Source organism: Natator depressus, chromosome 9, assembly GCF_965152275.1.
Source record: "Natator depressus isolate rNatDep1 chromosome 9, rNatDep2.hap1, whole genome shotgun sequence".
In the NCBI taxonomy this organism is placed as follows: domain Eukaryota; kingdom Metazoa; phylum Chordata; order Testudines; family Cheloniidae; genus Natator; species Natator depressus.
This window is the reverse complement of record NC_134242.1, coordinates 90,330,705-90,354,866: the sequence shown is the minus strand read 5'-3', so window position 1 is coordinate 90,354,866 and position 24,162 is coordinate 90,330,705. Positions and strand designations below refer to the sequence as shown.

At 43.8% G+C, this 24,162-nt stretch overlaps 1 protein-coding gene and 1 long non-coding RNA gene across 2 annotated transcripts in view; both read left to right on the top strand.

Annotated features, from left to right (window-relative positions):
- GPR50 (G protein-coupled receptor 50) overlaps positions 1–14,932 on the top strand; it is a 77,097-nt gene extending 62,165 nt beyond the window's left edge. The window contains exon 2 of the mRNA XM_074963180.1: positions 13,467–14,932. Within this exon, the coding sequence (XP_074819281.1) occupies positions 13,467–14,335 (869 nt within the window). The 3' untranslated portion in view covers positions 14,336–14,932. The remainder of the gene's footprint in view (positions 1–13,466) is intronic.
- The window catches only part of LOC141993629 (uncharacterized), a 173,892-nt gene that overhangs the window by 62,661 nt on the left and 87,069 nt on the right, over positions 1–24,162 (top strand). The window lies entirely within an intron of this gene.

Here is a 24,162-nt window from a genome sequence, read left to right as displayed (position 1 = left end):
TGGGTTCAATGCAGGAGTAACTGGGTGAATTTCTCTGTTCATACAGGAGGTCAATCTGCATGATCTAATGGTCCCTTCTGGCCTTAACACAAAAATCAGAAATTACCCAGACTGTTGCTGAGTACATGAATCAAGGGTGAACTGAGCCTTTTTGGATGATTTAAAGATGGGGTAGTGTAACTATATATTTTCATTCATGCAAATCTCTGAATTTCCATAATGCACTTGTGTCATAAATATAAAGGGAAGGGTAAACACCTTTAAAATCCCTCCTGGCCAGAGGGAAAACCCTTTCACCTGTAAAGGGTTAAGAAGCTAGGATAACCTTGCTGGCACCTGACTAAAATGACCAATGAGGAGACAAGATACTTTCAAAAGCTGGGGTGAGGGAGAAACAAAGCCACTCTCTCTGTCTGTGTGATGCTTTTGCCGGGGACAGAACAGATTCGTTTTACGTTTTCTTTTATTAAAATTCTTCTTTTAAGAATCTGAATGCTTTTTCATTGTACTTAAGATCCAAGGGTTTGGGTCTGTGTTCACCTATGCAAATTGGTGAGGATTTTTTATCAAACCTTCCCCAGGAAAGGGGGTGTAAGGGAGGATTTTGGGGGGAAAGATGTTTCCAAACGGGCTCTTTCCCAGTAATATACCAGTTAGACGTTTGGTGGTGGCAGCAATAAAGTCCAAGGGCAAAAGGTAAAATAGTTTGTACCTTGGGGAAGTTTTAACCTAAGCTGGTAAAAGTAAGCTTAGGAGGTTTTCATGCAGGTCCCCACATCTGTACCCTAGAGTTTAGAGTGGGGAAGGAACCTTGACAACCTGAGATGATGAGCCGAAGTGTTGGTGACCCATGGAAAAAACCCGTCTTTCCAGCTTGATGGGATGCAATGTGAGACACATTGGAAATCTTGTGAGCAGACTTGTCCTCGCAGTATTTCCTAGCCCAGCAGTGCAGACTCGAAGGGGTAGGATTTGGAAAAGCACTTTAAATTTGGTAGTTTTAGCCAAAATGAAGTAATGAATCTTTTGAGTACACCCATTGCAAATAATTGGACTAGATGCTCAGCTCTGATTTGGAGTTATGCTGAATTATAGCAGTTGAGGATCTGGTTCAAATCTTGTTTAAGAGCAACAGAATTAAACAGACCTGAACTAAGAATAAGTCTAAAATCAGAGAGCAAACCGTGAATTTAGCAGTGTAACAGATTCACCCCCCTGCCCCAGCAGCTAAGCAGTGTAATACACAGGATATAAGAGGTAAACTTTAATCAGACCCAAGTGCTTGGTAGAAATTAATAGGCTTCCACAGTATACAGTGAGAGCTTTTATTACTCCCTAGAAATATATACTCCTTACCATTACATTTAATATTAAATAACAGGCTGGCAGCCCGTCAGTGTCTGATATATTGGAGAGAACAGTTAAGGATGACAACAGTCACCATGGAAAAAGTGACACCATGTGTGGCCATCCCAGAAGCCCAGGTAGAAATTCAGACTTAGCACTGCAGGCTTTCTGATGGTGTAGTAAAACTTCATTCCAGAAGCAGCGCACTCAGTTAGAGGAGGACCAAACCTGCATTCATTTGGTGCAGAAAGCAGCATTGATAGTTCCATCTTTAAGGAATGGTCATTAAAGTGAGGAAAAAGCTCTGAAGCAGTGAGTATCTCAAAGCATACCCATAGAAGAACACCTATTGACTCCAGCCATTCAATGACTTTTGAATTATTCCAACATATCTCAAAGGCCCTTCACTGCAGGAAAGGAAAACTTTGAATTAACCTGGAGTATCAGCATTAAACTTTCATATTTGGAAGGACCTTCACTGTGTCCTTGAATTCAGATAGTTCCATTTCCTTTAATCTTACCTCCCACAGATGCATAGACCATTATGAGATTTTTTCTTTACTGTCCGTTCATTACCTCTGTATCATTTTACGCTGCACAGCCAGAATTCTGGAACATTTGGCAGGTCATTTACATTTCCTGTTAAACGACAAGAAACTACACTTTATCTTAACCTAAATCCTGATGTAACAATAACCTCAGAGAATTGATTTTTTTTATTGACTTCCTAAATGTGCAGCTATTGTACTGAACAAACATTTGTGGAATAGGGAATTAGCCTGCCTTACATAGGCTTTTCACTTGCTTCTATTTAATTTGCTCAGTATCGTCCACCCGCACCATGTACGTTATAGCAGTGTCGTTAAAACGCTATATTTGTATGGGATAATGGAATTGATCCTAGTCCTGTTATCGAAGGACTGTTCCTAAAACCCCCTTACTTAAGGGGGTTCAAACGAATCGTTAGCCCCGCCGAGGCTATAGCTACCCTGTGGAGCCTATGTCGACATAGCTATGCTGGCAGAGCCCCCTATGGTAGATGCAGTGTATACCGATAGTTTTTCTACCGGTGTAGGAACACAACCTCCCTGAACAACATTGTGCCCACAGAAGCACTCTTCTGGGGATTTTGTGGTTATAGCTCTGTCACTGAGGGAGTGTGTGGGGTGTTTTTTTTTTTTTCAAACCCTGGCCAACATACCTATGACAATAGAAGTTTTCAGTGTAGACCAGGCCTGATGTAATGATGCAAGGCCTACACACTACAGTTAGGGTTGCCACTTTTTGAATGGCACAAAACTGACACACCTGCCCCGCCCCACTTGCTCCATCCCCTCCTCCCTCTGTTGCTTGCTCTCCCCTGCCCTCACTCATTTTCACCAGGCTGGGGAAAGGGGTTGGGGTTAGGGTTTGGGGGCGGGGGGGGGAGGATGAGGACTCTGGCTGGGGGTGCAGGCTCTGGGTTGGGGCTGGGGATGTGGGGTTTGGGGTGCAGGAGGGGCTGCGGGCTCCCGCTGGGAGTGAGGGCTCTGGGGTGGGGCCGAGGATGAGGGGTTTTGGGTGCGGAAGAGGGGTTCAGGCTGGTGCGGGCCACAAATGAGGAGTTCAGGGTGTGGTAGAGGGCTCCGTACTGAGGCAGGGGGTTCGGGTGCGGAGGAGGAGGTGAGGACTCTGTCTGGGTGCAGGATCTGGGGTGGGGCGAGAGGATTGGGGTGTGGGAGGGGGTGCAGGGTCCAGGCGGTGCTTACCGCAGCTCCCAGGGAGTGGCCACCAGGTCCCTGCAGTGCAGCCCCTAAGCGCATGGGTGGCCAGGGAGGCTCCATGCACTGTCTCGCAGCCACAGGTGCTGCCTCCGCAGCTCCCATTGGCTGCGGTTCCTGGCCAATGGGACCTGTGGATCCAGCACTGGGGCTCTGACTGCCCATGCGCTTAGGGGCCACAAGGACGAGGTGGCCACTTCCGGGATCTGCGCAGAGCTAGGGCAGGCAGTGAGACTGCGTTGGCCCTGGGTCCCCGCGACACCACCGTCCGCACTTTTAGCGGCCCGGTGGGTGTTGCCGACTGGAGCCTCCAGAGTCCCTTTTCGACCAGGCATTCCGGTCGAAAACCGACTGCCTGGCAACCCTAACTACAGTAAGGGCTTGCAGGGTGAGGCCCAAATAATACTAGAGTATTTCCATTACTAACCCAATACATCATAGCTGACAGTTACTACCACAGAGTATTAGTGCTGTGTGCTGTCTGTAGAATATGAAAGAGGAGCGCTAATGTAGCTTTCTGGAAGCTATTTGTATGAATTTTCCTTTACTTTAGAGAACTGATCTGTTGTGTCAGTAGAATGGAGGTCAGCGACATACAAGTGAACATGCATCAAATAGCTAGTTAAAAACATTGAGGGAGGGGGAATATCAAAGCTAATGAAGAGATTGTTCTCATGTGCTGAACAAAGCTTTTATGACCTTATAGTTTGCTTGGGGGCAAACATTTAATTTGTTTCCTTTTTGCAGCTTACACAAGCTTTGGTAGGTTAAAAACCTTGCATTAGGTTATAATAAGCCTCCTTCATAGTGATGGCCAGTGAAATTGTTTGCCAAGCCTTAGATTTGCCTCTTTCTGTTGGTCTTTTAGCCTTAATTCTTATTTATATTTCTTTCAAAACGTGTTTCTATTTTTCTGTACAATCTGAGAGCGGAAGCTTATTGTTTAAAATGCTTTTGATTATGTGACAGTCGGAGATTGTCAAATCAATAACCCCCATAAACCTTTAGCTTTGTCATTGTGTGTCTTGGCGTGTTTTTACTAGCGTAGACTTTTGTGCCTGCTGGGAGATATCTTTAGTTGTTCTGGTTATGATAAAAAATGAAATAAACAAATGAATTTTGATCTCAAGCTAACAAGTTGCCAGTAGTTTATCGGTGTTTTTCTTTTTTTTAACTTCCATGATAAAAGCTATCAGATAGGACGCTTCAAAGTTTGCTGCCAGGTTTGTGTGTGGAAAGAATAGAATTGTTGGTAGATAACACCACCATTTCTTTCAAGCTGCAAATAATATGCATTTTAATATGGCTAAATGTATACATTTAAGGACAAAGAATGTAGGTCATACTTACAGGATAGGGGACTCAATCTTGGGAAGCAGTGACTCTGCAAAAGATTTGGGGGTTGTGGTGGATAATGAGCTAAACATGAGCTCCCAGTGTGAGGTTTTGGCCCAAAGAGCTAATGTAATCCTGGGACTCATGGGAATCTGGACAAGGAACAGAGAGGTTATTTTACCCCTGTAGTTCATACTGGTGCAACTGCTGCAGGAATACTGTGTCCAGTTCTGGTGCCCAGAAAATGTTAATAAATTGGAGGGAGTTCAAAGAAGAGCCACAAAAAATTAGATTAGAAAACATGCCTTATAGCTATAGACCCAAGGAGTTCAGTCTATTTAGCTTAAGAAAGAGAAGGTTAAGGATGACTTGATTACAGTCTGTACCTACATGGGGAACAAATATCTAATAAGGGGCCCTTCAATCTAGCAGGAAAAGGTATAACACGATCCAATGGCTGGAAGTTGTAGCTAGATAAGTTTGGATTTGAAATAAGACGCAAATTTACTGGTGAGAGTTATTAACCATTGGAACAATTTAGCATGGGTCGTGGTGGATTCTCCATCAAGTTACAATTTTTAAATCAGGACTGGATGTTCTTCTAAAAGATCTGCTCTAGGAATTATTTTGGGGAAGTTCTATGGCCTGTCACGTCAGACTGATCACAATGATCCCTTCTGGCCTTGGTATCTAATCTATCTATCTATCTATCCTAATTTTTTTTTATCCTCAGTCTAACATAATTTTCTAATATTTCAATTTCCTTGATGAAGGAATGTGGAGGCGGGGTGTGTGTGTGTGTGAGCAGAGCTTTGTATGGACAAAAGGACAAGGTAATTACTTGCCTTTCATCTGACTTGTTCAGGTGTATCGAACAGAGACAGTTTAGAGAATGTCAGTTCCTCCTAAGGGGGTGGGTGTGAGGTTTTCTTTTCCATCCAGCATTTAAATCAGGGATTCCTATGATGCAGCCAGAGGGCCAAATGTGGATCCATGACCCAGGACTATTGCCTCTGTAATTGCAAGGAAAAGAGAGAGCTCCATAATTAGAACTCAAACATCAAGTATTTTCTATTAATCCATCAAGGCAAACCGTGAAAATACAATGCTCATTTGTATTTTGATGGTCATTTATTCTCTGATGAAAATGATGCACATTTGTATGGAAGTTGGGTGCAGCTTTAGGAATGCAGACAGATTGCCAAAGAAGACTTTCAAATATTGGGCCCCTGGATCCGAACTGCAACTTTAAAAGAACTGAAGTGTGGCTTGTATTATACCGTCCCCATATTAACCCTAATTTTAATAGCTGTTTGGATTTCTGGTATGAAGAGAAGCAATAACTTCTGTTTATATTAGATGACAGTCAAAACCAATTGTGATGGGGCAAGGCCAGATGGCTATAGAAAAGTAGTGGGAGATAGATACATTAGCTCCAGGCTAAACAAATCCCTGGTACCAGGATAAGTTAAATGCAGCTGCTCCAGGTCAATTAAGACACCTGGGGCCAATTAAGAACTTTCCAGAAGGCAGGGAGAATGCTAGGTTGATTGGGACACCTGAAGCCAATCAGGGACTGGCTGAAACTAGTTAAAAGCCTCCCAGTTAGTCAGGTGGGGGTGAATGTCAGGAGCTGTGGGAGGAAGCTGTGCTGATGGAGAGACTGAGTACACACCATATCAGGCACAAGGAAGGAGGCCCTGAGGTAAGGGTGAAGTGGAGCTTGAGGAAGTGGGGGCTGCTGTGGGGAAGTAGCCCAGGGAATTGTATGTGTCATGTTTCTAAAAGGTCAGCTACCGTAGCTGATACTATTAGGGTCCCTGGGCTGGAGCCCGGAGTAGAGGGCGGGCCTGGGCTCCCCCCTTTGCCCCCCCCCACAATTAATCAGTGAGACTGGAAGACAACAAAGACTGTGCAAGGGAGGATAGCTTCTCCTCACCTCCCTCGCTGGCTTATGGTGAAAATGGCTCAGTAGACTGTGACCCTTGTCTCTAGAGAGAGAAGGGTTACGTGGAGGGTCACAGTGAGCCTCTGAGGCTAGCAAAATCCGCCAGGAAACGCGGGACCCACGGAGTCAAGGACAGATATATATATAAAGGAAGTTCCTGCTAGGAAGATATAAATATATTATTTGCAGGCAGGATTCTTAAAGGGGGAAAATTGTAAAAGGATTCTATTGTGACAACTGTGTGATCACTCTAGGCTACCTTTAATATTAAATGGAGCTTTATAAATTAGAAGTCTGTACAGACTGGCAGCCCCATCTTACATACCTGTACTTTCCTGAGCAGCCTCAGAGAGCTAGATTCTGATCTCATTTACTATAAGGTAAAGAAGAAATCAGCATCCTGCCCATTGACTTCAGTGAGTGCCTGACCACATGAACAGTGCCTTTGATGTTAAGGAGATTGCTTGTGCAAGTAAGCACTACTCATGTGAGTAAGGATTTTCAGGCTGAGGCCCCATCCTGCTAAGGCCCCTTCTTCTTGCAGGAGAAGTTCTTATTCATGCGAGCAATCCTGTTGGACTCAGTAGGACTGCTTGCATAAGTGTTGTAGGGCTCTTTGTGTTTGACATTTTAAGGCCCAGATCCTCAGCTGGTGTAAACTGATGTCGCTGTGTTGACGCAAATGGAGTAATGGCCATTTCCACCAGCTGAGGTTCTACCTTTTGATTCTGCAAAATTACACTCACATCATGAGTGCTCCTTTAGAAATTAGGGTGGAAGGCTTAACTTCACTGGGGCTACTTGGTTGAGTAAGGGTTTCTCAGTACACATGGGATATCTTTATCATTTTAAACCTTATTTCTAATAAAGCCATCTCTCCTTCTCCCAACCCAGGTGCTCATAGTGACACACAAAGAAACCACTATCCGAATAACAAACATTCTTGTATGTTCCAATACACAACACAATCAAATAACTCACCCCTTCCCCTTTCTGGGAACTTCATATCTTCATCTAATTTTGTCTCTAATTTGATTCCCCTTTTACTCAACCACCCCAATTTTGTGAGCAGATTTGAGCAAAATTCAGAGCCTGGTGCCACCACTTCTCCAGGGGTCTGCAAAATGATTTGGTGCCTGATTCAAAGCCCATTGATGTCAATGGAAGTCTTTCTCTTGACTTTTGGTGGGTTTGCAGTCAAGCCTGCTGACATGCCAGCTCAGGTAGGGGATATCTAGACAGAGGGTTAGCCCAACTGCCATGGAAGACTGTACTAGCTCAGCCATGAATTCTTTGCCAGGATCACTGGTAGCGTGACTTGTCTCTCCCTGGCTTCTAATATCTCTGTTACTTCTATGTATACTTAAGTGATGCTAAAGGTCTGAAACCGGATGTGAAATACCCATTGTGCAGTGAAACTGATGCTTTGGAATGCACAGCAATTACATGATTTTATTATGATCTCGTTTCCCCCCTCCTCTTGTCAGTTACCTCTTGTGTGTTATATGTAAATATTTTAAGTTCTTCAGGGCGGGGGCCATGTCTCTTATGTCTGTAAAGTTCATTCACTTACGTTTTATTATATTTATCTGGTGTACAATGTACTGCCTGGGTAATGAGCAAAAGGTACTATTTGGTGGTTTGGTGTGTTATGTGAAACGAGTTGATGACCTACTCCAATACCTAGTGGGGAGGTGCAGAGGCAGTCAAAGCAGGCACTTCTGTATTGGGGGGTGGAGGTAAGATAGGGCCTGGCTTGGGCCATCCCTCCTGGCCAGCACCCTCCTGAACAATGCAGAAGAACCCCCGCAGTTCTGGTGGCTCCACATGGTGCCTTGTGTTTTCCATCTCTCTGCAGACTCAGTAAAACATCAGTGCCCGTTGGAAGGCCATCTTTACAGCCACCCAGGCTAGAAAAGCAATTGCAAATGAAAGCTTGATTTTCATGGTAAACTGATAAGAGAAATTCCTCAATGCAGGGAGGACATAGAAGAGGAAGTATTGTGGTGTAGAGCTGTCCTGAGAAGGGCTACCACCCACTTCTATGTGATGGAGGGTTAGCCAGAGCATGAATGTTTCTGCGCATGACAGAATTAATTCTATCAGAGGGCCAAGATCAGTGACTACATTTTAAAAGGCTCTGAATGAAGTGTGAAATCCGCAGAAAAACTGCATTAAAGCTCAACAGAAGCAGTAGTAAATAATGTCCTTACATGAACCTAAAATACGCACATGGTTGTAAAAGGACGTTATAGTTGGGGGTCATAAGTTATATTAGAAAAACTGATCAAGCGAGAGGGAATGTAGATCGCATTGAAGCACTTGGCATTGCACTGAGGTGTTGTGATTAGAGAGCTTAAAGGTAAGGATTCTGGGCAACAACCTGGTTTGGGGTTTTTTGGGGGTTAGAGAAATAATATTGTCACTTTAAATCACAAGGAACTCTGCAGCATCTTGGAGTCAGGAAGTGATTGTTAGTGATTGTCAAGAAAAGGTTTATCAGGAACATTCATTTTGGTGCAGGGACAGGTTGAGGCTTTGCAGGCCCTGTGCATAATGGGTCAAAGATTTTAGCACTTCACATGGGCTTTAATAACTTTTCTTTAAAAATTACTTGTATTGTCAGCTGAGCTCCAGACTCTGAGTCGCCATGAGCCATTCTTGAGTCTGGATTCTTGTTTTCAGACTGGGGGGATTGAGCTGCCCTTTCATCCTGACACGAACTGTTGGCCAGTCCTGGTGGCTTTGTTTGGACTAAAAATAGAAATGAGCCAAGCCAACCATCTAACTGCAGCATGATTTTGGATTAGCCTATAGCATTTGCAGCAACACCGTAGCCAATGATTGTAGCTGAATTTAGATCTCTGGAAGCGCGGTGATGGATGTCGCATCACTACACAGAGAGATCTTTTTAGAGTTTGCTCAATTATCTTGCAGCCTCTTGAGAGACTCTGGTAGTCACTTTGACAATGGGACTTGAATTTATGAAACTGATCAATGGGTTGAGATGCTACCTGTAGCAAGTGAAGACCATAATAGTTTAAGCATGCCCTCTGCTGGCGTTCTACTGGTTTTCCCCTGTGTTTTAGAGGTAGAGGCATGGAGGTAGCTTTTTCCAAGTGCACTGTCCCTAGCTGACTCCACAGTCTGGCTGTATGAGCAGCTATTTGATTGGTAGCTAGGATTAAACAGTATTATCAACTCCTCCTCGTGGCTCTCCCTGTGGGCACCTCTGCAGTTGCTCCTCTGTAGAACTCTACCAGTGACACGGGCTGCTGAATGAGCGTATCCCTGCTGCCAAAGGCAGGAGAACCAGCAAGGAGGAATCATATTGATTCCAAAGATCTTCCAGGTTGGGAGGCTACAACCTTTGATAGCTCACTCCTCTGAACCAAAGGGATATTCACTTGGAAAGTCATGGAGTTTCCTAGCCCTTCTGACCCACTTTTTCCTGCAGGTCTGTCTAAGACGCCAAGTCCAGTCTATTTTGGGAAGTTAGCCAAACACCAGCCTACCCTATGGAATATGCAGCAAACTTGTTTATCTGAGATGTAAGATCTACTGATGCCATGAGCTCAGTCTCTTGCTAGTTATGTGAAGTAGCAATATACTGGTCTAGTTTGAGTGACAAGCTGGGTAGCAGAGGTTTCCCCATCTCAAAATGTACCAGATTTGGAAAAATAAGCAATGAGAAAAATGGGAGGGACATTACAGAGAACCCCTGTAATTTTCCAGTTCATTTTGGTTTAATGTGTTTTCACTGTTTCCTATTCTCAGGTTTCAGAGTAGCAACCGTGTTAGTCTGTATTCGCAAAAAGAAAAGGAGGACTTGTGGCACCTTAGAGACTAACAAATTTATCTGAGCATAAGCTTTCGTGAGCTACAGGAACTGTAGCTCACGAAAGCTTATGCTCAAATAAATTGGTTAGTCTCTAAGGTGCTACTTGTTTCTATTCTCATAACTTTTAAAATGAAAAATGGCTTTTCAATGAATACAAATATTTTGTTTCCTTGGAATTTTATTTTTTTACTAAATAGCAAAAGTAGAATTTCTCAGAGGTTTTTTTATAACAAATTTTAGTGGGAAACTTTATTTAAACTTTTATTTCTTGGGAAACTTCAAAAATAATTTTGAAAAGCTTCTTGCAAAAAGTTTGGCATTTATGACGGACTCTGCTCATTTTTTATCTTCATTGGATTATTTCTTCCCTTTGTTGCTTCTACACCTTGCAAATTTTCCCTAAACTTTGTAGCACATGATAAAGTGTGAATCCCACCTCTTCCTCCTCCCCCCCCCAATGTGACATTTCATCCTCTTGTCCCCCTGCTGAACTCAGCCTGTACCTGGTCATGTTCTTGACTAAGCACGGCTTTGTGCTCTGCCCAGTCTGACACTGGAGGTGCTTCTGTTTTGAAAGGAAGAAGACAACTGGTGTTGGAGTCTAAGGAATTGTCTACACCCGAAAGGTAATTCAGATTTAAAGTGCAATAACTATTCCAGAAAAATTCCGTGTGTAGACAAACCCAAAAGGGTTAGTCTCCAAAAGCAGCTCCTTTTTTGGAGCTCTTGTCCCTATCTTCAGTCCTGCCAACCTTTCTTCCTTCCTCACCACTGCTGCTTTTTTCTTTTCAAATCTTTTCCAGACACCAATATATTTACTTTGTGGTTCATGCTTCTATTGGCAAGGCAGTAGGCAGACCCTTCATACATTGGGCAGGTGCTATCAGTTGCTGAGTAGCTTCCTCTCTCTGCTGCATTATAGTGGCTGTTCTGCAGGACAGGTTATACAGCTCTCTTCCTTTATTCCTTCATAGAACGCATAGATGGCAATGTCTGCAAGACAAAGAATTAATTGGAACCAGAGTATTTTCAGAAGAAAGGGGGATAACGTTTCAGTCAGGAGGAAGGTACAACCCAGACCGTGGCAGAGAGAAGCTTTAGTAAAATCGTCCAATTGAACCTCAAGAGTTCTGAGCTGGCAAACAAACTATGTGAAGACGGCATGAAGGGTTCATCTCAATTCACTTGTATCTTACCATATATAATGCTGTGTAACAGGCCTATCGACTGTAGGTCACATCCCCTTCTAGTTTCTAGTTCACATGAGCTGGTGGCCTCCTGTGGCTGCTAGCTCAAGCAATAGACGTCTGTTCAGGCGGTCCTGGCTTCAAACATTGCTGATGTGCCATAGTGGAGGTTCTTGCAACTTTAATCCAGGATCATAAGAAAATACTGTATCTAAGCAATTGTGGGATTCTACCCAGAATAAGCATAAAAAAGGGAAAGATTCTTAACCAAGCAAGATCCCTTCTTAAGAGGAAAATTCAATCCATAAGCAAGTGTAGGTTTCACCTTGTCACTTAAAACCACCATGCAGGCAAACCAACATGCATTTGCTTTTTTTTTATTTCTAAGATCAGATTCTTGTGAGTGTTCACATTTCCCATTGCAGCTGCAAGAGATTCACAGAAGACTGGGATGGGGATTGGCCCAGCATTAACCTTAGCATTTAATATCTTCCCAAGTTCTCTGCTGTCAGGGCTGTATGTTACACCTTTGAGGTTAGAATCGGAGAGCCCTTGTGTGGGCTTAGAAACCTTTCTCTGGGGAGGAAAATAGAGGGAGCTTGAAGATTTCCCTGTAACTCAGAAAAGTGAGGTCTCGTGATGAGCCCATTATCATATGGAGGGTTCAGAATGAATGGCGAATAACAATGTTTTGTAAGGCTAATTAGTTCTCCTTTCAGTGTAAATCCAATGTAGCTCCACTAACTTCAGTGGTGTTACTCTGGATTTACACTGGTGTAGCTGAGAGATTGGCCTGTCCATGTTAATTATTCTTTGTATAACGGTAGCTCTGAGGGACATGGCCCCACTGCGCTAGGTGCTGTATGAACAAAATATTAATGTTCGTATGAGAATATTGATGGGAAAATCCTCAGGATCAGAAGCATCTTTCTTTCTCACTATTGAATGTAAAGAGAGGAGTTTAATGATCTATGATTATTACTTTTTTTTTTATTCACGGCTGCTCTGTTGAAGACACCCAGTACGTGCATGCAATGCTAACTCAGTTGTGTCTGTTACAACCCTAAAGAATTCTTCCTGGTGAGCTTACTCCAAGCTAGAGTACTGGCCCCAAACCTTGGGTCCCATGTGCTCCTGGTTTGCTAGGGCTGGGCAGATTTTAGTTTCTGGCTCTGGGCCAGTAGGCACACTCCAGGTACAGACTGCATGTCTGATACCCCTCTTGGTAGTGGGGACCCCACAGTACAAGCACCAGCTCTGGTAGTGAAACAAACACCAGCTCTCCCAAGCCTCCCAGTAGCTATTGAACTCTCCCAGAGTTTCACTGAAACTGTGGACCCTCTGGTGTAGTTTCTCCCTTTGGGGACTGTGTGGCAGTGAAAGCAAAGGACACACAGACTCTGCACAGGAATTTGTAAACACACACACACTTTACTCTTAGACAGCACAAGGGCTATACAGAGCCACAAAAAACAACAAAACCTGCCTGCAATCCCTGTCTGTTTCATCACTAACCCAGGAGCCCTTTGGCATGTGATCAATGTCTTTTCCAAGTGGTCCAGTATTCCTCCTTGTCGCCTCTGGTCCTGGCGTGCTCCCCACCCTCTGTGCTGGAGTGACTCCTTTTCATAATGTTGCAATCCCCTTTGTCAGGTGATCACCCCTATCGGCATCAAGTCTCTCATCAAGTGATCTATTGCTTGGTTAAAAGCCCACCTGGGAAAAGTAGTTTTTTTGTTTTTGTTTTTTGTAGTAGTTAAGTAGCTAGCTTATGTGCTTAAGGGGCTTCTATTTGAATGGAAGAACATCCAGGTTAATGAGCCTTGATCGCTTTCCTTTGTTAGCCTTCCGCTGGCTGCAGAAACTTCTCCTGACACCACCTGAGGTTTTCAGCTCAAGATGGGGAGGGTACAGGGCCAAGGTGAAGGCCCAGAACCATTTTACAATCAAACTGGCATTCACAAAACAAACTGGAGTTCGCATTTTTGCTATAGGTGTATACAAACCTATGCTAACCTGTCACCATCTCTCTTCTCCCTTTTTTGTAGGTAACCTCTTTGTCGTCAGTCTGTCTGTAGCGGACCTAGTAGTTGCGGTGTACCCTTATCCTCTCATCTTGAGTGCCATTTTCCATAATGGATGGACACTGGGAAACATTCACTGCCAAATCAGTGGGTTCCTCATGGGCTTGAGTGTCATTGGGTCCATTTTTAACATTACAGCCATAGCAATCAACAGATACTGCTACATCTGCCACGGCCTGTGGTACGATAAACTCTTCAACCTGAAGAACACCTGCTGCTGTCTTTGCCTGACCTGGATACTGACCGTGGTAGCAGTTGTGCCAAACTTTTTTGTTGGATCCCTGCGATATGATCCCCGGATTTATTCCTGCACCTTTGCCCAGACTGTAAGTACATCATACACCATAACAGTGGTGGTGGTTCATTTTATAGTCCCCCTGTCCATAGTGTCATTCTGTTACCTACGGATCTGGATTTTGGTGATTCAAGTCAAGCAGCGGGTAAGACAAGAATCCAGGCAGAAGCTAAGAGCGGCTGATGTTCGGAATTTTTTGACCATGTTTGTGGTTTTTGTCCTCTTTGCCGTGTGCTGGGGGCCGTTAAACTTCATTGGTCTTGCTGTCTCTATTAATCCTTCGGAAGTAGTGCCAAAAATTCCAGAATGGCTCTTTGTCCTGAGCTACTTCATGGCCTATTTTAACAGCTGTCTCAATGCTATGATATATGGGCTTCTCAATCAGAATTTCCGAAAGGAGTACAAAAGAATACTACTGACTCTATGGGCTCCGAGGTTGCTGTTCATCGACGTGTCGAAAGGTGGGACGGAGGGACTGAAAAGCAAGCCCTCCCCAGCTGTAACAAACAACAACCACCAAGCCGAAATACACTTATGAAATCAGAGCAATGCTGTGTATTCTGGGGTACAGTTGTGTATATAGGATGCAAAAGCTTTTCTACCTGCACATTTAAAAGCTGATATCACGGGGCCAATACCGCCAGGATTTACTCATCCGAGAACTGGGTCCGTTCCTACACATGGTGTCTGAGTGCCTTACTCACTCACAGAAGTACAGCTTTGAGTAAGGATTTCCAGGATGGAACCCACAGACTTTATTTTTTCTATGCCATTTTTCACCACGTGCCTAGGTGACTTTGATGCACTTGCCACGCTGCTTCTCACAGATGGTTAGTACCTAAGCATTCAAAGCGCATGTAGATGCAGTTGTAGTTGAAACTATAAGACCTGGCAAAATTAGCCCTCTATTTTGAATTTTTTTTCTAATTCCATCCTTTGAGCATTAAGTAATGCTGAACCAAACGTACAAGATCTGAGCTATAAACTGCATGACTAACTTTGTACCTTTTTAGGTTAGTAGGATTAGTCAGTGGTCACATAATATGGGCATGATGGCTTCCACTGTCTCTTTAGGGTTTAGTAACTAGCCAGTATGAGATGCAAGGCAAGGCAAAAGCACTGTTTTTGATTGAATCTATACAGATGTTGAGTACACTTGCACTTCCTTTTCCAGGCCGTGAATAAGAATACAACAAGCGACCTAATCTAATTGCAGAAAGAGGTTCCGAGCCTAATTCTAATTTTAGGCAATATTCAGTAACGGCCTGCATTCATTCCGAACATCTCTCAGAAGTCCCTGTCATGTGAATGTAATGAAGTGTAGCAGAAACCCATCCTTTTAATTCAGATGCCGACTTTTAATAAATAAATAGAAAGGAGAATTCAGTGAAAATAATATTTGCACTTGCAGACAAAGGCAGAAAGAAAAGGGAACGTTCATCCCAAACATGTCTCATCGCATGTGCCCCATTACATGAATGCAATGAAAAAGGCAAGTGGAGAGTTTTTTCCTTCTTTTTACTCTTGCACGGAGTCACAATATGTAAATGGGGGTGTGGAAGCTATGTAAAAATATTTACACGCCCCGAACAAGAGCGGGAACATACTCATTTAAAGCCCGAGCTCTGCCCCTTTGTGGTTGCTGTCAATGCACTGCAGTATCGTGTAGGTCCGTGTTACAGGCGAAATATATGCACAGTGGGCAGAGTTGAGGCTTCTTTAGTTGGTGGAGGGCTTTGTCTGTAAATGTGAAGTGTTTTTTTTTTTTTTTTACCCTTAGACCAAATTGAGTTCCTTCTTGAGAGGTCTTTTAAAAAAACTGGTAGCAGAACAAAAAGTGAACTACTCTTGCTCTCAAGCAGTCCCATTAAATCAATGGGGAAAAACTCTGCAGTCAGTTATAGGGTGTGCTTCAGTTCAAACCAGTAGAATTAGGCTGGCTTTACATGGGTGTAACAGCGACACTGAGCCTGCTCCTGTTGACGTCAATGGGAGCTATGCTGTTGATATTGATGGGGGCAGGATCTGTCCCTTATGGCAGTTTAGCTCAATGAGACTAGTCACATAAATAAAGACAGAAGCATGTGACCTGGTCTCTTGTCAAAGAAATGACCCAATTCTGCATTAGTGAAATATATATTTTTTGCCATTCATGTCAGTGGGAGCAGGATTTGGCCCACAGGTCTGATCCTCTGAGGCACAAAGGCCAAGATTTTTCAAAGATTTAGGCACCTAATGGAGACGGATGCCTAGTGGGATTTTCAAAAGCACGTAAGCAGGTTAAGCACTTCATTCTCATTGACGTCAATGGGAGTAGGGAGCTTAAACTGCTTACGCCCTTCTGAAAATCCCACTAGATGTCCACCTGCGTCTGTAGATACCCTGAATGCTTTCTGAGAGTTGCTGAACATACCTCCCACTGAATTCTGTCAGGGAGAGGACTTGGGAGAAGTTGTCCGTTGAAGGACGAAGCCCAAAAAAATGTACACAGCACATCTCCTAAATAAGCAATCCAGTGTAAGAAGCTGTTCTGTGGCTTGGCTTATTGCAATACAAATTGTATTTACAGGGGGCTATGACAATTTGGTACTGCACGTTTTCAGACTCTGTCTCAGGCACTTCACATGATAATTGTGTTTTAAATACTTGATACAATTATCTCATAATAGGAGCTAAACTGAGTCATGTTTTTAAAAATTGGCCTTTGGCTCTTCAGAGTATGGCCAAATAAGGGTATCTGATGTGGGAATTGGTCCTTTTCGCTTCAGACAATACCCATCTGAATGGATTTATATCGTTCTATGCAAACAAAAAACATTGAGTCAAACTTGGATGCAAAAAGCACCAAGGAATTCGTAACCACAGGGTTGAGAGTTCAAGTTGTACTCGCACAGCAAGTTCTGTTGCACTGTGATTATCGTTTCAACTGGTTTGCAATTAGTTGTTCATTAGAATCACATTTGCAAATAATATCCTTAAAAAGGAGCATATTTCGTTTACTAAGACAACCATATGGAATCCTTTAAAATTTGCCAAATGTCTCCAATTCTCCATGCCCCACTACTGAGATTTGATCTCCTGGATTCTTTCTCTTTGTAACAGAATGTTCAGTGAAGGCCATGTGTTTTTTTTTTTTTTTCTAAAGCTTGCATTTTGCATTATGTCTTATTCGAAACACATCAGAAATAACAGCCAGTCAAAGTCAGAATAGAACTTTTTAACACCAAAGACATTCCCAAGATTTGGCTGCTTGGGATATCTGATCTAGTCCTGCAGCAACAGGACTGCATTATGGAGCCCAAACTGCCTCGGTGGAACAGCACTCCAGGCCTGGGCTGTAGGAATTAGAGGTGGCATACTCCTATGCATCGAGAACAGTTACTGCTGACGTGAACTAGACAATGTGACAGTACAATATTCTTGCTGCAGCCATTGAACACCCTCAGCTCACAGTGAGGTCAGTGAGAGCTGCAGGTACTCAGGGCCATATGGGGACATGGTAGGTATCTCCTGCACTGCAACTGCAGGTCCTTTAATCACCTGGGCAGCACCTGACAAACACAGGGTCTGATCCTGCCCCATAAGAGTGGGATTGGGTCCCTTAAAGGAACTTAGCGTATCCTACAAAATGTAAACGTCACTGTAGTGCAATCATTTCAGAAGCACTTTGTGTGTCTCAGTGTAAGTTAAGGTTGCCTGTAAATGACCACGGTGAGGTAGCAGCTGTGGTTGGGACCTTGAGCCAAGCTGCACTGAAGTTGATGTCTGCAACATAAAGCAGGTTAAAAATGGAGAGTTCAGCTTTGAGGGGAGAACCTGGTGCCATGATGCCGAGGGTGCTTGGAAGTATAGATTGACTCTCATATTAAATTCGTTTAAGAGTGCCCCAAGAAGGAGTTCCTTGTTTGAATTTCTGGTTATGGCAGCCTAGAAGAGACTGCTAACTGGTTGCCAGGAGCTTATTTGTTAACATTTGTTTACTGGAGAAAAGGGAAATGGATCTTAAATTGGGGATCCTGAGGAAAAGTCTGTGTTTCCCTATTGGAATCCAAAGTGGGGTTTTGAAAGTGATCCCACAGCTTAAAAGGAGCTGTGTCAACTGTGGATCTGGCCTTGAGCCTTGGAATGTGAAGGTCATATTGGGATCTCCCTTACGCCAGTAATAAACCATTTACTCTGGATTAACCCTGGTGTCCCTGAATACTGAATTTGGGCCATAATTTTAAAATTGCCATAGTAGCCATGAGTGAGAGAATTTATTGCCGTGAAGGGAGGTGAATCTCTTGCCATTTGATGATGCCAATGAATGTTTAATCTATTTAAGAAGAATGTAGTTGAGGTATTTATATACAACTCTATACAGTGTTTCCATTTCACCATTTGGCTAAGAATTCTTCACTTTGCTGATCTGTTGCTGTTCATTAAGAAAAGTATTTGTTCCCTTTATCTATCAAAACTGTAATATAACATTGGATTGTTTGTTGTTTTTCTTTTTTAGCAAATATGTTTTTTGAAATAAATATCTGAAATGACTCCTTGGCTTTTGGTTATGACTAGAAAGCAGATTGGTATGAGCAGGTACAACTGATTAAAAGTGGGAACTGAATTTTTCCAGGACGTACATGAGCCTTGACTGCAAAATTCCAGTCTGGAATTAGAACACCCAAAAATCTGGGGAGTGTCTTCAGATCCCTGGTTATGGTCCAAGTCCACCTTCAATACAGGAGGATGTTGGGGAACAGGAGTCGTTATGCAATGACGTCTCATTCATAAGTGGGGGGAAAAAACTCCCTTGCTCAGAACTACTATTGACTGGGATGGCTCTGGGGCCCTTTGCCATGTGTGTTTGTCATCTAGTTGTGGGATGCCATCTACATCTCTTTATTACCCATTTCTTGTCCTCTCCTGAGAGATACTCTATAAAATTATCAATATGGCTGCAATGGTGCAGAGGAACCCTTTTATAAAATAGCAGAAGCAGACTATAAATTGTGCTATTGACAGATTTTTTCAGAGTTGGGATTTAGACCAGTGTGTTCTCCATGCAGTAAATGAATATTCACTATCCTTCTGGATGTGAAGACAGGCATTCATACACTAGGTTATTAAATCACTAGTGAGGTCTTACACAGGAGTCCTGTATAGTTAGGGATGGCAGGATTATTAAATTATCAGTGTAAACTGATCTTTCTGTCTGTAAGCATGCTGGCATCCCTGACTTCTGTTAAAATCTCTAAAAATAATGCTATTTCTTTTATTGAATTAAAAATTATTTCATGGTTTCTGTATGCATCACTCTGGGATATATTAGCAGCTGTGTGTGGGCAAGACATGAGAAGTAATTCTTCCACTCTACCCAGCACTGATATGGTCTCAACTAGAGTACTGTGGCCAGTTCTGTGCATCACGCTTCAGGGAAAGATGTGCACGAATTGGAGAAAGTCCAGAGGAGAGCAACAAAAATGATTAAAGGTCGAGAAAACATGACCTGCAAGGCAGGAGTGAAAAAAAAAATAGGGTTTTGTTTAGTCTGGAGAAGAGAAGACTGAGGGGAGGACATAAGTCTTCAAGTACATAAAAGGTGGGGTGATAAATTGTTCTCATTATTCACTGAGGACAGGACAAGAAATAATGGGCTTAAATTGCAGCAAGGGAGATTTAGGTTAGACATTTGGAAAACCTTCCTAACTGTAAGGGTAGATAAACATTGGAACAAATTACCTAGGGAGGTTGTGGAATCTACCTCATAGGGAGGGTGGAGGGGTTTAAGAACAGGTTAGACAAACAGCTGTCAGGGATGGTTTAGATCAGGGGTTGGCAACCTTTCAGAAGTGGTGTGCCGAGTCTTCATTCATTCACTTTAATTTAAGGTTTCACATGCCAGTAATACATTTTAACATTTTTAGAAGGTCTCTCTCTATAAATCTATATATTATGTAACTAAACTATTGTTGTATGTAAAGTAAACAAGGTTTTTAAAATGTTTAAGAAGCTTCATTTGAAATTAAATTAAAATGCTGATCTTATCAGTTTAGTGCAGTGGTTCTTAACCTGGGATGCACACACCCCCTGGGGGTGCGAGATGCCCTTTCTGGGGGTGTGAGACATGCAAGATTTATTTTTTAGAAGGCAAATCATCGAAAACACAAATTAAGCACAGGCATATAAGTACCACTACTTTGTTTCATCAAACCTATGTATTTATTAACATACTTTTTTTAACGATTACTGTAATATACAAACAAAGTTTTCAAGTTTTCAAGCTAATTGTAGTGTAATTTTTGATAAGGGGTGAGAGAACATATTTTGAGAACTCCAGACCGTTAGCGGGCTGAGCAGGGCCGGGTGTAGTGTATTAACAGAACCCCAGACTGGCGGCGGGCTGAGTGGCTCAGCCCGCTGCCGGTCTGGGGTTCCGTCCACCGGCTCCTGTCAGCCAGGGTCCCGGCCACCGGCCCCGCTCAGCCCGCTGCCGGTCTGGAGTTCCATCCACCGGCTCCTGCCAGCCAGGGTCCCGGCCGCTGGCCCCGCTCAGCCCGCTGCCGGTCTGGGGTTCCGTCCACCGGCTCCTGCCAGTCAGGGTCCCGGCCACCAGCCCCGCTCAGCCCGCTGCCGGTCTGGGGTTCCGTCCACCGGCTCCTGCCAGCCAGGGTCCCGGCCGCTGGCCCCGCTCAGCCCGCTGCCGGTCTGGGGTTCCGTCCACCGGCTCCTGCCAGCCAGGGTCCCGGCCGCTGGCCCCGCTCAGCCCGCTGCTGTCCTGGGGTTCCGTTCACCCAGGCTGGCAGCGGGCTGAGCAGGGGCGGCAGCCGGGACTCTGGCTGGCAGCAGCATGCCAGTAAAAATCTGCTCACGTGCTGCCTTTGGCACACGTGCCGCTGGTTGCCAACCCCTGGTTTAGATAATACTTAGTTCTGCTTCAGTTCAGGGGAGTGGACTGGATGAGCTATTGAGGTCCCTTCCAGTCCTGCATTTTTATGATTCTGTGTTCATTCCATTGAAATGTACAGACTATTCAGATTTTATGAATGGCAGTATCTGTGTTTGTGCTATCGCGCTCTGGGCGTACATGGATTCCCAACGGTTAATGGACCAGTAAAATGAAAACTGCTTAAAAACGAGTGCAGAAGAACGGCAAGCGGCAAGTTACCACGTTTGATTGTGTTTGTGTTGTGAGGACTTATCATTCCTACCTGCACCTGTCACAGGTTAGGTTTTGGAAAAACATGTTAAAGAAGGTATCTGAGAGACACAAAGGGATGAACTTTCAAATGTGAGGATGGTAGTTTATCTAGAAAAATGCATGCTCACCCCTTGCACATGCAGCTTGGTTAGGTGTGGGTTAGATTCACAAAGAAACCAAGGCATGGAGATACTCGGCATCACCACACCTAACTTTTAGGCACCTAGAAAATCAGCGGGATTCTTAAAGCCTTAATTTCGCTTCTAGGCTCCATATATAATGAATGGGAGGAGAGAGGATTCTCAAAACCCAGTGTACTAGATGGCTCCTTGCCTAAGCTAGACAAGGAGAGATGCCAAGCCAAGGGGATGTGTGTGGGGGGGATGCTAAGCCCCACCCCTCCTTCAGAGATAGGCACCTAAGTCCAGACAGCAGGGAGGTGCATCCCTCTGTTTGGGATTCTCAACTGCAAACCCTCTCTTGGTGTTAGGTGTCTAGACTGTTTTTGCAAGAAGCTGGTGGGGGGGGGTGGCGGCGGGAAGGAGCAGGCGGATGATTTCCCTCATAACTTTTTGCACAGTGACTGGGGTACTCACCTGGGCTATGGGAGACCCCTAGTCCAAGTCCCCCCTCTACCTGAGGGGGAGAAGGAATTTGAACTGGAGTCTGCCACCTCTCAAGTGCATGCTCTAACCACTGAGCTATGGGACACCCTCACATAGGGTGCTCTGTCTCTCTGTGCTCTCTCTCTCTCCTGTTGGAGCCGTTCCACAGTGGATAAATAATGTAAAGACTCATTGGGCCAGAGAGCAAGTGAGCAGGAGAATGACTCTGTAGCCTAGTGGTTAGAGCACTATGGTGGGGGACCCAGGATCCAGTCCCCCTGCCCTGCTCCTATGATTTTTAAATTATAGAGCCAGAGTGGAGCAGCTTCAACAGGATAGACAGAGGGTGCCCTACATTGGAATGTCCCATAGCTCAGCAGTATAGGTGCTCTCTTGAGAGGTAAATCCCAGTTCAAATCCTTTCTCCCCTTCTAGTGATGGTGGGGGGGATGGGAAGTCTCCCAGATCCCAGGTGAGTACTGGGCTAAATGTTTTCTCCCCCACTGCCATCATTTTGTGTAAGCTGTTCTATAGTGGCCTGACCTGCTAGGTGAGGTTTGAGCACAGTGACCAGATCAGGCCCCATAGATGAGTTAGGTGGAGGAATGCCTATCTTCCCCCCGGTTCATGCATCACTCTGGGGGGTAGGTGTCCGGATGCCTGGCATGGAGCTGCAGTGCATATGCTCAGGGGCAGAAGCATAGGCTGCCTAGAGATCTTCTACTCTAAGTATTTAGATGCACAGAGTGATTTTTAGATGTGTACAGTGTTCAGGAGCAGCTGAGGGGGGCTTTTGTGACCCCCAGTGGGACTGTCTCTAGGATTTAGGCACCTACATTATTTTGTGACTCTAGCCTTTTGTGTTTAAGAGAAGGCTTTGCGGGTGAAATTGGAGGAGAGGGGGTGGTAGTCAGGCACTATGTTTGTGGAGATGCACCTACTCCATTTTTCTCTGGAAATTTGGCCCCAAATGTCTAACAGTTGTAATTATATAGCAGTATTGGGACTCCCAAGTGGGCCGTTGGGGAAATTAACTTCCCTGCACACTCTCCGATTAAACTGAGTCTTTGATTCATAGAAAGCCCTGCTATTAGGAAATTGTTTCTGGGGAGCATTTTAAATAAATGAACATTTGCAGTTCACAGCTGAGTCACCAGGTGGCATGTTAGTTTTATAAGGGAAGTTAAGCTAGGGAGGCTCTGGTTAGAGTGAGTGGAGTCGGGACATAGCTAATGGGTGAAATGTGATAGGCAAGTGTCAGTCCCTTCATGGAGCAGAGCTGCACTTTATGAGGATTGCACTCTGGGTTGAGCTGACCAAATAATTCGCAATGAATAATTTATTCAACACACTGCACTCTTTTCTGTCCACAAATTGTTCCTGAAAGTCTCGAATTTCTTCATACATTTCTTCAGCCGATGGTTCTTTAGTCTGTAAATCATTTGCAAGCAAATAACTCGGTATATTCACAGTGTCAGTCTGTGGTGGGCTGGTAACGTCCCTCGGTATTGTTTCTGGTCCCTAACTGGATGGATGACTTGAGTAAGTGAAATGAGAATGCTATGGTTGAATACACAATTTGAAATTTGCACCATGTTTGTTATGTGGATTAGGTGCCTTGTTTTTATTCCCTGACCAGACAACCTGCATAACGAACAAATGAATAATTGTGGAGAGTTATTGCTTCCCAGACCCAAAGCACAGCCATGTTTACTGGGTGTCAATGACCCTAGATTAAATGTGTATGGGAGTTTTGTTGTTTAATTACCAGCCCTACAAATTCAACATGGGCTCTGAGAGTCCAGCTTGGATTCTTTCTGGTAAATGCATGACTGCCAGTAATAAAGATTGTGCAGACTAACCTCTGCCAACTCTTTACACCTGTGCAGCCCTCCTGAGGGTAAATTAATCCCTGGTATAATTCCATTGACTTCAGTGGAGTTACATCGTGATTGAGTTTATGCTCAAATAAATTGGTTAGTCTCTAAGGTGCCACTAGTACTCCTTTTCTTTTCGCGCATACAGACTAACACGGCTGCTACTCTGAAACCATGATTGAGTTTTCTCATTGTATTAAAATGTTGACCTCAGTTACACCCAGGCCAAATTTGGTCCTGCAATTGGAACTTAGTTACCAATTTTGTTAACTTGGGAGCCAGCATAGACTCAAACTTTCTCTCCCATAGACAGGTAGTGCTGCTGTGTTAAGCGGAGTAAAAAGGTAGCAAAACCTAACATTTATTATTTAAAATAAGAAATATAGTAAAACCTCAGAGTTACGAACACCAGAATTACGAACTGATCAGTCAACCGCACACCTCATTTGGAACCGTAAGTACGGAATCAGGCAGCAGCAGAGGAAAAAAAAGAAAAGTAAATACAGTACAGTGCTGTGTTAAATGTAAGCTACTAAAAAAATAAAGCGAAAGTTTAAAAAAAAAAGTTTTGACAAGGTCAGGAAACTGTTCCTGTGCTTGTTTCATTTAAATTAAGATGGTTAAAAGTAGCATTTTTCTTCTGCATAGTAAAGTTTCAAACCTGTATTAAGTCGCTGTTCAGTTGTAAACTTTTGAAAGAACA